Consider the following 12,446-nt stretch of genomic DNA (forward strand, 5'->3'; position numbering starts at 1 on the left):
GAGACTTGCACACTCCATTAAAAATTTCCAGCTTTTCCAGCTCCTTTTCTGTGACTAAAGGATATGAAATTCTTGATGCAAATGCTTGTACAGGTTACTGTGCTCAGTGATTTAGTGATGGTCCCTGGGTGAGTAAGCTGTCCAGCATGGTGCATGGGGGCCAGGCTAGCTGCTGGTGTGCCCCTTGCTTAGTTATTTACACCTGTAAATGACTTGTAAACTCAGCAGAGTTGCTGACCTGTAAAATCCATCTAAATACACAAAATTCTGGGCCCTGAAAGGGGAGGGAGCTAGAAGCCATGGCTTCTGGAAGCTTACTCTGAGCCTCTGGCTCCCCCGGCTGGAGCTGTCATGGGAGAAGGCACAATGGAGACCCAGGGACAAGAGTCAGAGTTGTCACCCGGTGATAAAGGCATCTACAGTATCTGCTTACTCTTCCTTGATAACCGTTAAGTTCCATTTCCTTATGACTTGCTGTACAATAAACTGGAGCTGCCTTGTGCAAAGATTAAATTAAGTGTGGATTCCCCCCCCCCCCCCCCCCCTTTTAAAAGTCAACTAATTAAAGTTGCAAACACGAGGGTGAACGCTTGGAAGATGAAGGCTGACCATGCAGAAACCAGGCTGAAAGGAATCTCAAGGGAACGCATCCAGGGGTCTGAGCTCGTTTAAGTAAAGTAATATAAAAATGTGGTTTAGTGCTAAACCTAATTTAGCATGCCTGCAGGCTGCTGTGCGCAGAAGTGCTCTCAGCCTTCCTCATCATCTCCAGATACAGATTTCCTCCCTCTCCGTGTGCTGCATCTGATGATTTATACGGCCATGTAATGAATCCAGTCAGTCCTGTTATGCAACAGAAGACTCTCTTCATGTTTATTAATAGTTTACTGTCCTGGCAGATCAGCAAATTGAACCATGCATCCTGCGATGCTCATCCAGTGCAATGGAGATAGCAGCAGTGTGCAGCCCAGGTTGAGAGGAGGAGGAAGAGAATGGACTGTGAGCAGCCCGTTCAGCAGCAGCATACGCTTTATATCAGTTCTGTTGTGAGACTACACAAATTCAGCATATGTGTGAGGCCCTTTGATCCATAAGAACAGGAGGCTTTGCAGATTCAGTCCTTGTTATTTTAGTATAAGATTATTTTCTGCATGGGATGGAGACTGTGGGGCTACTGCAGCGTGAGCACAAGTGCCACTGTCCATCTGAAATGACAGGAGTTTACCTGGCAACACCACAAGAATTAAGCTAGTAGGAAAGCTGAGTGATTAGCTGTTGAACCACATACAACAAATGCATTCAGTGAAATTGTGCTGTTTGATTGGCACACCAGTATCATTTATTTTAAATAATTTTTTGCTGTTCCCAATGGTTCCGTTTCTAAGTTTCTACTTCATAGGATGAAAGAGTTGCCAATACTCTTTAATCCTTGGAGAGAAAAGACTTGACCTCCCAAGAGGCCAAATTTGCTGTAGTCCTTCATGTTTTTACACTGCCTATGCAATACTTTGCCAAACCCTGAAGAACAGAAATAAAAATGGAATATTTTAGCTTTTTGGTGGCTGTTTACCAGCAGCAAAACAATTTTCAGACAATTAACAGATCTCTAGGCCCTTTGGAAGCTCAGATATAGCTGTTTCTAGGTTGTCACATGTCTAATTAATACAGGTAGTAACAGTAGTACTCCTGCTGGTATTCTGCTTCGGCCAAGTCTAGGCTTGCAAGCCTGAGAGCTGATCCTTAAGAGTGTCTTTATACCAAGGTACAACCTTTCTGGAGTCGGTAAGAGTGTGGGAATGAATTGGCTCAGGTAGTGTTTGCTGCTGTACTGTGGCTTCAGGGAATAATGTTGTACCACAGAGGAACTTTCTTTACAGTCATCTGGGGTTTTAAGAGCATTGTTATCAAATGCTAATTTTAAGCAATTATGGTTGTAGGAGAGGTCGCAGCATAAAAATGCTATAAAATAAGCTTATTTTAATTGCTTACAGCTGTACTAGAGAAATTCTATAGAAAAAGAAAATAACTGTTTTGCTTTGCTGTTTAGCAAATTGTACTTTGTATCACCGGAGAGGTATGCTGAGAGAGTCTTTTTAATTCTCCTGAGGGTTGTACTTATACCTGAAGGAGGAAAGTTATGTATGATGGAAAGAGTTTTTATTCTGAGTTTCTTCCACTGCTGTAAAGCTGCGGTTGGAGTTGTGCTGGCATGCGTTCAGGAGTCTGTCTGTTTTCATCCCCTTGCAGCGCACTAATATCTCCCATCTGAAAGCCTGAAATGGAGGCCCTTAGTTTCTGTAATTTAGGATTTGATCAAGTATGTGTGATCATGATAACCTTGGCTCAGTCTGAATTGAGATTTGGTAATGAGTTGTGTGCGCTTTGGTAATCTGTGGCAACGCCGAGTATAACAGGTTCTCTTAAACCACTGCTGAGGGCTGAATAACTGAGAATGGAAAGGGTGGAAATAATGAAAAATGCCTTATATGACTGTAATCAAGTGGCTGTGCTTGCTGGCTTTTGAACATTCTTGAGCATGGTTTTGATACACTGTGGTGTTTCTCTTTATAGTGCTTCCACTTCTCACTCGGACCATTCTGCTCACACCAAATCTGTTTCCGCTATATCATCCGACTCAGTCTCCACCTCGGCAGACAACTTCTCTCCAGATTTAAGGGTATGTAATTTTTGTCTTAAAAAAGAAAAAAAATATATACGTTATGGCCTCCTTCAGAGGACATTTCTTGCTCTTTTGAGTTTTGGTATGGTAAAATGATGTCAGCTTTAAGGTTAATGCCAAATTTTATCTAGCCAAAGAATGAAAGGACCCAAAGTCAAACAGGTGAAATTGAAGTTTAATCTCTACCATATTATTTCCTTCTTTATAAAGTTGTTTAATCTTCAAAAAGCTGACTCTGCAACCCACACTTGGAGATGAATTTTCAAAGGAACTCCACTTTCTTTTAAGTGCTTTAAGTGAAATCCTTAACCTGCCAGTTGTATATCCTTTTTTTCCTGTTGTGTGTATATATGAGATGCTCTCCCTTGAGAACTCATGCTTGTTTGTAAACACTGAGTCCTTGGAAGGATCTTCTTTCAGAGGAAGATTGCTATCTCCAGGATGATAAAAATAATCTTCTGTCACAAGAAATTGCTCTGACATTAAAAGTTCCAAACAAGGCTCTTTTAAGTCTGTTATTAGATTAGTTAATTATAAATTCAGAGTTCTCTTGCAGTGTCGTGGGAGTTTTGAAAGCTATCTATATGTTCCTCTTATGAAACCAAGGGGTTTGCTGATATACCTTTGCTTTAAAAAAATGTCCCTGAGTATAAACTATTGGTGTCGGTACATTTTAGCAACAACTTTTAGTATTTCTGAGCTGTGGTTGAGCGTCTTTGTAAAATCTAAACACAGTAAAATTGCATAAAAACCTCCAAATGCAAAACTAATTCCTTTGACAAGGATGATAATTGTTTTGTCCTGTGAGTGTTGTCTCAGTAGTCCATAATTAATAACAGAAAGTCCACCTGCTCATAAGTGTCAGGAACATGACTGTTTCTTTCCAAAGGCAGCTTACTAGCCAATATTAGGTTAAGATTTGAAAATTAATCAGTAGTTTATGTGTAATCTAATGATAGTTTACATCCTTTACCTGTGGATACAAACAGTAACATGCCTGGGTAAAGAAGTTTGTAATATATCTGAAGTTTTTTCCCTGTGAAGTTGGGGTTTTCAGTTACTCCAGCATACAGAAAGCATAGTTTTTAGGCTGAGGCTAAGTGATTCATTGATATGAATATACATAAGACTGTAAATACTGCTACAGCTATAACTGCATAATATTATTTTTAAAAATTACACAAACTTATTACTTTTTTAAAAACTGAAATTTGCATAAATGAATTTCTTTTTCCAGTTTTTATGAACAACTCAACTGCCTTTTCACAGTTTTTGTGACACTTGGGAATTACCTTTAGAAGTAGAGAACAAAGCAACATTTTTTTTTCTAGAATTGGAGTTGTCTTTCCTTCCTGGTAGTTAAGGTGTCTCAACATGTTTTCCTTGTAACTCTGACTGGGTCTTATGACGCCTTCCCCCATTTTGTCACCTTATCTGTGTGAATTGTAAGCTGTCTGGATGGGGATTCCAGCTCTCCTGGGCTTGTCTGGTTCCCCATCCAACAGGGGCTCTGCACACACTAGCAGTCAAGACCAGTGTCCACAGAGGAATGTCGCTTGGCTGCATGATAGATATTTCAGGCAGAAGATGCATTTGTATTGTTTACTGGAGGCCATTAGAAGCCCATACTTCCTTTCTGTGCTGCAGTTCCTGTAATTTGCAGAGTGATTTCTTCACAGCCCTCCCTCTTCTTTTTTTTTCTTTATTTCTAAGCAAACTAAAGTTCTGCCATGGTTGGAACAATTGCTGCTCCCCTTTTAGAATAGTGTTTGAAGAGAGATGGTGTAGCAGAGAATTAATTAGAATAAAAGCACTGCAGGCTAAGTGTGAGCATGAGCCTCTGCTGGTAAAATGGTTCCTGCTCTTAACCAGCATCAGTTCTGTGGGGCCTGAATTCAGCATAAGCCGGCCATGCTTTACCTGAAGCTTGCTCTGGCAGAGGTGGTGTGAGTGGCTGCCATACAATTCTGTGTAGGCATAAAGCGGTTTCTTGCCTATATACTTGAGAGACTGATTGTCAGAGGTAAGCAGACCTAGAGAAAATACATTTCTATGGTCCTACTTGTATTAGGGTACAGGGAGGAGGGGGTTGTTTCTGGTAGCTCAGATTGACTTTATCACTCCTAGAGGAATTCATGCATTAACCATTTCTCTCTTCATTCCTGAGAGTGTCTGATGTGGGAGAACAAGCCTGGAAGGTGGGATGAAGATCTGTCCTCTACCTGTGGACAGATTCTTGTGTTAGTATTGCCAGTGCAAGTCACACAACCAGTTCTCAAATCAATTGCTGCTAGTGCGTTACTGTTTGCTCTCTGGGCTTGCTCTTGGGAGACTTGTACTAGCTCCTAAATGGAAGATTTATTATGAGTGGTGATCAGCTAACACTGATTTCTTTCAGGTCTTGAGAGGAGAATAAATGTCCTCTTTCTGGGCTTATAATTCTTTGTCCAACTTTCTCTGAATTAACATCTCTGTCGTGACAATTCTACACTTTTTTTTTTAAGTCAGTTCTGTGAGAGATTGTTCTTACTATTTTCTTTGATCTTTCTGAGATGTGGCCTTGCCTTTGATATTGCAAATGAGGTCATAAATTGACTGATACAGTGACATGAGCATGTTCTCTGTTCTAGCCCTTTCCTTACATGCCTGAGCATCTTGTGCAGCTTTGTTTGGCACAAGACAGCACAGACTACCAAGTCTTAACAGATACTGAGATCTGAGCTAAGCACCTTGTTACTTCTGAGGACAAAAAGAAGACCCACATTGTTCCTGGAAAAATGTAAGAGAATAAGCCCTGAAGTGGGAACTAATGCATTTTGTGGTAACTCTGGTATGGGAGACAAGTGCCCAGGCTACATTGTGTTCTCACAGGAAGGTGTTGCATCAGTTAGCTTCAAGAGGCTGAAAATAAGCTTTCAAGATTTTGAAGTGGATCTACCAATTATTGGCTTAGGCTCTTGATGTGTATTTAAATTTTCCTTGCTAGAATGAATTGCTACGTGGATCCATCATCACTCCTACCTCTATTCAGTCTCTACCTCTGCATGCGCATTGACTCGAATTTAGGAATTAAATTTCTGTGACGACGGAAAAACACTTTGTGATAGCTACAATTAGCACTCTATTTTTCTGTGGGGAATTTTTAGAAGAATAGTAGGCGTCCATCAGGAGGAGGGAACCAGGGGAAGGACCCACATAATTTCTTGCAGTCTGGGCCTGCAGTTTTCTTTTGGAGTGCAATTAACACTCTGCATGTGTGCACACATGTGTGTAATGAGGTAAATGAGACAACCACTGGGGATTTCTACTGAATGCATGTGCAGTATTTTTCCTAAATCTTTCTCCAATGTATTTAATAATAACCTTTATGAAGGTTTTATTTTTAATGTATATTTAGCATTTCAATATCTGGAACTAAGATTAAATTGCCTTTCCACTACAATTTATAGAATTTTCACTTCATAAACTAACTCTAAATAACTTCTGGCTGCTTCAGTTAGCTTCATAGGGGAAAAAAACCAAACACCAACAGAAAAACAACAAAGCACTTTTAGGTTCTCCCCTCCACCCCCTTCCTGATCTCAAGTCTGAAGCTGTTTAGACTTGATTTAGGGAATGCATTTTTTGAGGGATTTTTTAGCAAATACATTGCCATAAGTTTTAACATAAGTTATAGATCAGGCAAGAACAGAATTGAGTAGAAGTAGTTGGAAGTGAAAATGAACTGGAAATTCATAGATGCTTTGTAATTTGGGATGAGATTTTAAAACCATCTTAGAGCCAACATTACCAGAGTTATTGAGATACATAAATATCTCTTGCAGATCTGGGAACTTGGTGCTTATTAGGTGAGAGTCTTGCTCCTAAGTCCTATAGGTAGTATTTTCTCCTGCACCTGTGGGCAGTCATGTCTGTGCATTTTATAGTACTTCTCTTAAGTCTTCTTGCTAATGCTATAGCTTTTATCAGTAGGGACTTTCATTTTGAGTTAGCTGTTGATTTATAGGATAATGCCTGAAGTTTACTGTGTTCAAAGCTTTGGAGTAGCTGTCATGAAAGGGTTGGATCCTTTCCATCTGCAGTTAGGAAGCAGTGGATACGGCCAGTGGAGCCTCCTGCCACTTCCCTCAAGAGCAGTACCTTTGCTTGAAAATCTGTTAAGATACATTGTGCTTGGTTTTGGTTTGTATACAGTGAAAGCCTGAGCCAGAGGATAGAAACTCATATGTTGGCTTTCTTACCTTGCTTCTTCCTTCTAGTCCATTCTGTGGACAGAGCAAACCTGTACAGCAGACCCATACGTCACCTGCTTAGTTGTGCAGCCTTCAAAAAAAGTGGTTCAAACCTTTGTTCTTGGCATTGCTGTTTGTGACCACTAAACCATTCTCCCCTTTGAGGGCAACAGTAAGATCCACAATTCCTGATGTTCCCCTGAGGTCCAGCAGAATATTGTACAAGCATGTGTCCCATCCTCCATAATGATTTTCTCCTTTAATATATGAGGAAACAGTAGATTTGCAGCGGGTTTATATAAGATGCAGGAACATTATCGTAGCATGCCCAGGACTCAAAGGTTAGAAATGGAAAGAAACAGAGTTGCTTGTGTAAACTTAATTTATTATCCATTGTGTATATGGTTGGAGACTGTGGACAAGCCCATGTGGTTTCTTTTGTAAGATACATAACTGATGCATGACAAAAGGTATATGAAGGAGTCTGCTCCTTCCAAGACAGTAAATGGATGCCGTCGCTGTCTCCTTAGGTTTCCTGTATGAAATCTGTTTGAGCAAGTCTGCATTCAGGCTAGCCAACCACGATTCCTTTGTAGTTGATGGAAAGAAATAGGTCGTTTAGGATCTGATTTATCTCGGCTTTAAGGAAATGCCCTTGATAGGTGAGAACATCATGTAGCTGAGCTAGAGAAGGTCTTGCTGCAGGATGTTGTGAACATTATTTGAGGGGCAGCAACTGATTTCTCAGAGGGGATCCTAACTTCAGCTGTGCTCCAGTAAAGATGCAGGTTTGTGTCATTTGAAAACCTGCCGTGTTTCTCCTCTGACTATGGAGAGAGTTCAGGGTAATTTCTCTAGATGTAGACCTCTAAAAATTGAGGTAAATGTTGTCCCTCAGGTGATGTTGGGCAGGATTAACCGAAATGCCAGTCACTGACTTTGCCACCTTTATGTTACTTTATTCTAGCTTTAGTGCAAAGTGGCTTAGACTAGTTTTGTGTAGAACATGTATATTGTTAGCAGAAAAGCATATTGAAGAAAGATGTGATTCCCCACCCCCCCCCCACCCCCCCACCCCTTTGCTGTAAATCACTAAAACTAGCCTCAGTGAGCTTTTCCATTGCTATCTCCCTGCCAACGCAGGAAGTGTGTCAGGCTTCACTTATGTGTAACACATGTTCAACAAGAGCTGGGTTTAGAGAGCGGCATAACTTTTAAACCTTAAGCGCTCATTTAAGCGATGTTTTTTAGTTTTTGCTTTTAAGGGACTTTTCAGTTAGTGAATGATGCTAGCTTAGAAGCACTAAATCATGGAAAAAAAACTCTGCCTAAGCGCCTCCAGCATTGCTGAAGACTCTCTGCCCTGCTAGTCAGCTCCATCCCTCACTTAGTAATATATGGGGATAAGTATTCCTGTTTCGGACTGGCCCTTAACTCTGCGTGGGACTGCTTGTAAGAAGAGCAGTTCATAGCAAATGCAAAGGTGTCTTCTGTGGTGTGAGCTTTTCTTCCCAGTGCACTGGACTGTGACTGCTATTAAATTACAGACCATATTGCACAAGCCACCATATGGTGAAGATAATTGACCTGGGGTCACAAAAGACTTGGCTAGATGTGAACTGGTGATAGAGCAGTGAAATTAAACAGTTCATCTTTTTACTGTCACTGTGTGAAGACTTGACCATATGTGTTTCTCTGTGTCATCACTTTGGGCTCAGTTATATTCTCATATGAAGGTGCACCTCACATTTTTGTGGGTGTACAGAAGGTAGAAGCTATGCAGGCAGAAGTAGTCCTTACCTGATTTGCATGTAGTATTTCCACAGGTCCCTCTGCACACAGGGATGAAACTGGGGCCAAGTCCAAGAACAGGCGATGCTTCACATTACCAGAGGTATCAAGTAGAGGGACTTAAAGAGCAGCAGAGGAGAAGTAGGAAAATCTTAGGAGAAAAATATTTTAACTATCTCAAAATTCTGATTTTGGCTGTACAAGTTGTGTGTGTCTGTGGGAAATGGGCTTACTTTCTTCTTTGGAGCATTAAGCTGTCAATGAGCAAAGGCACAAAGGGCTGGTTCTGGAGAATGAATGATGCTCTTGTCCATAAGGGTGGTCATTCCAGGACAGCCCTGTGAGTGACTGGAATTTAGCCCCTGCTTTTGCCATGTTTTTCTAGGACTCCAGTTTCCATGACTGTAAATGCTTTATATTTCATGAGAATTACAATCTTTCTTTTTAAACTGTCCTAAGAGATGGAAAAGCTTGGTCCCCTCCCTGCACCTCTCCCCATTAAGTCCTTTTCTGCACCTCCCCCTTTCAAGGAAACAAAAACACAGAGTAGCCAACCTCTGGGTTGCAAAATATTGATTTCATGCAAATTAGATGGGGGGAAAAGCCAGATGCAGTCAGTTTTCTGTCTCCTTTACGTGGAAATAATACTCCCTAAGTGCTTCTCTAGTTAGAAGAGAGAAAAGACAGCAAATGTTGCTAGTATTTCTTGTATAGAGGTACCTGAATGTTTGAATATGAAGTAATGCACAGTGAAAGAAATCTCTGGAAGCATTTATGATTGCCATCTATTAGGCATGGAAAACTAAGGAGAATAAGCAAATGGCCTTCATATGTTCCTCAAAAATATTTTCAGTTCTTCCTAATCGACTGCCGTATTTCTCCTAGCTACAAAGTGCAAGAATGCTCATTTTGCTGAGTAGAACTGGGTAAGAGGTGGCTTTTTTCCCTTTTTTTTTTTCCCACCCGTAGTTATAGTTTTGTAGACTGAAACATAAATCGGGCAGGAATAAACAAGCATGGTATTTAAAAGGAGCATGAGGATTTGTGAATGCATGCAATACCTGCCAAGATTTGATCTTCTGTAGATGTTTTTGTACTGAGTGAAACATCTTCATTCACCTCTGTATGTTGTTTACTCATTGTAAATATATAATTACTTGTGTCTTGAATCCTTTTCTTATGTATCACTAAACTCCACAGTGAAATTCTTGGTAACAGAGACAGGTTTTTTTGACTTATTTTAATCAGTAGAATTTATAACTCTCTTTGGTCAGAGTGTTTTTCTGTTACTAAGACTGATGATATGAGCTTCACTTAACTAGTTTAATGCTTTCTTGAAAATTTAAATGTTTTCCCATATAAGTTGTTTGCTAAACAAAATTCAGTAAAAATAGAGAAAGGATAGAGTCAGGCTAATGTGCTGTCCAAAGTTTTTGAGCAGACAGGGGAGAACAGAGCTGTTGTCATTTGAGACATATGTGGAACCCTTGGCACTGAAGAAGGTTCTGTATTAAAAAATGTTGGACTTGTCTGAATAGATAATATCTGCAACCTTCTGTGCCAGGGAGTGTTGCTGTGTTGAGTCAATGACGACTTTCTGTCGGAGCGTAATGAGAGAATTGTCTTGAGGCACCAAGCCATACAAACTTGAAGAGACAAGCCAGCCATGGTTGAACAAGTGGCCTTCAACAATGTGTTCCTTTGAGCTTCTAAGTCTTGCCTTGTACTTGTGCAGCAAGGGCCCAGGCAATTCACCAGCCCAGAGAGGCTGTTCTTTGTCACTAGACACTCAGGTCTGAGTGGAGAAGAACATCGTGGAGAAAATAAAGCGGAAAATCCCAGGCAAACACTGCATGGTGGCTACTTCCTCGTGCAGAGGAGTTCCTTTATATTACCTTGGTGGTTGCATTTTTTTTTTTAAATACACTAATCTTCAGCTTATTTTAAAAGATTTTCAAGACAGTGGTAAGTAAGCAAGTGATTTCTCAAGCCTTTTTATACTTTCTCAAAATATATATGGTAGGTAGAGATCACCACAGTTTGTTTTTTTCAGTTGTGACAGGAAAGCATAGTTGAAAGGCAGTTACAATGTACATTGTATGTGATTATTGTCTTTAGAGCAGTGTAATAGATGGCCTGTTCTCAGAACATTTTATTGATAACTTAAATGCTTCTTGTGTTGTTTTTTAACCAAGCTAGAAAGCCTGCTTTGGCTGAGTACTCTCTTAGGAGCCGAATGGGCTTCAAGTGGTCTTTGAACAGTGTATGTGATTCTCTGTGTACTATTCTGAAATGATCCATATGCCCATGGTGTTTTGTCTTTTCCCCTTTGAACTTATAATATCCCAAAAGAGTAAGACACAAAGTATTTCCCTGTAATTAATATCTTGCTGGTCTGAATGTCTCTAACAGTTTTTCAGTCCATCTGGTCATAATCCTCAGAAGAGTCCCCATGCCTCAGTCACGCAGAGAAACTGCTGTTCTTTCCCATAGTCATTCTGCTGTGGTATTCTTAATGATTCAAAAATAATCAACAAAGTCCATTTACTTGCTCAATTTATGTTTTATTGCATTTTCAGTAGGATCCATAGTACATAAATCTTCTCAAAGTACACTTGAAATAGCCATAAATGGCAGCTGAAAATCTCTCCAAAGTAGTACAGTGTTTGTAGTCTACAGGAGGATTTGTCAAGTAAGCATGGCTACTGTTTTGTGGTCCTTCTAACTGAGCATTGAGAAGACAGAAGCAGCTTAGCAGCAAAATGCTAGGAAAAAAGGTACCCTTTTTTCTTTTGTGAGAAATGTTTCATTTAGAGAAGAAACCAATGCACCCATGAAAAATTATCCTAAACAAGCATGCAGGTCTTGATTCTGCACATATCAGCTGGACAGAATAAGACCTCTGTGGCTTTTTATCTAAGGTAAATGGAAAGAACTTCTGTATTTGTTTTGTTTCAGAGATTGTTATACCATCATTGCGGTAATGATGAATCTTGATACACTTGCTGTAGTAGCACTGTCCTCTATGGTGACAGGCACAAAAGAGGAGAGGGATGGAGACAGAGAGCAGTTCAGGGAAAGGAATAGGTGAACATGGTATGAGACCACCAAAAGGCGTTTGAGAGGAGAAAAACATTGGTTACATGTATATGTTTTGCTCTTGGTTTACAAAGAAAATAAATTTTTTAAAAAAATAAAGTATGTAAAAATAATCCTATGACTGAGCCTTTGCTGAGTTTCCTCATGTGGTTCTCTGAGACAGCAGAAAGTAGCCGGCTCTGACTCAAAAGCTGTCTCTAGTAACTCATCTAATAAGACCTATCCTACAAGCTTGGGAGTCATGCCTGTTTTAATGAAGTTCATGCAATTTTTAGATCTGTCCTGGCTCCCTCTCTGCACAGAGTAAGTTTGGACCTCTCTGCAAAATACAGGTTGTGGCTACTCAGTTGTACTGGGATGTCCGGGAGATTGGGCATTGCTGCACTGGCCACAGTGAAGCATCAGAGGTGGGATTCACCCCAACAGATCTGCACTGGAGTTACTTATCCTTGTTCTCAGCCTTCGGTGGAAAGAAAAGCACTTGTCCTGAGGGTGAATCGCCTAGGTCTCCTGCTTTCCACTGACTGTACAGAGCACCTAGGGTGACTAGCTCAGATGTGGATCTCCAACTTTAGATGAAATGGATATTCCTGTAGTTTACTGACTACCCTGTCTGCAGAGTGGCAGAGGGCTGATTCAAGCCA

At 40.4% G+C, this 12,446-nt stretch overlaps 1 protein-coding gene across 3 annotated transcripts in view; it reads left to right on the plus strand.

Annotated features, from left to right (window-relative positions):
* The window catches only part of MTMR2 (myotubularin related protein 2), a 63,841-nt gene that overhangs the window by 18,810 nt on the left and 32,585 nt on the right, over positions 1-12,446 (plus strand). The window contains exon 2 of one of the 3 annotated variants that reach the window (XM_074916848.1): positions 2,572-2,677. In XM_074916848.1, the coding sequence (XP_074772949.1) occupies positions 2,572-2,677 (106 nt within the window). Of the gene's footprint in view, positions 1-2,571; positions 2,678-9,610; positions 9,630-10,495; positions 10,669-12,446 lie in introns of those variants that run through there. The other 2 variants (XM_074916867.1, XM_074916857.1) reach the window with 2 other exon arrangements.

This window comes from Athene noctua, chromosome 1, assembly GCF_965140245.1.
Source record: "Athene noctua chromosome 1, bAthNoc1.hap1.1, whole genome shotgun sequence".
NCBI classification, from domain to species: Eukaryota; Metazoa; Chordata; class Aves; order Strigiformes; family Strigidae; genus Athene; species Athene noctua.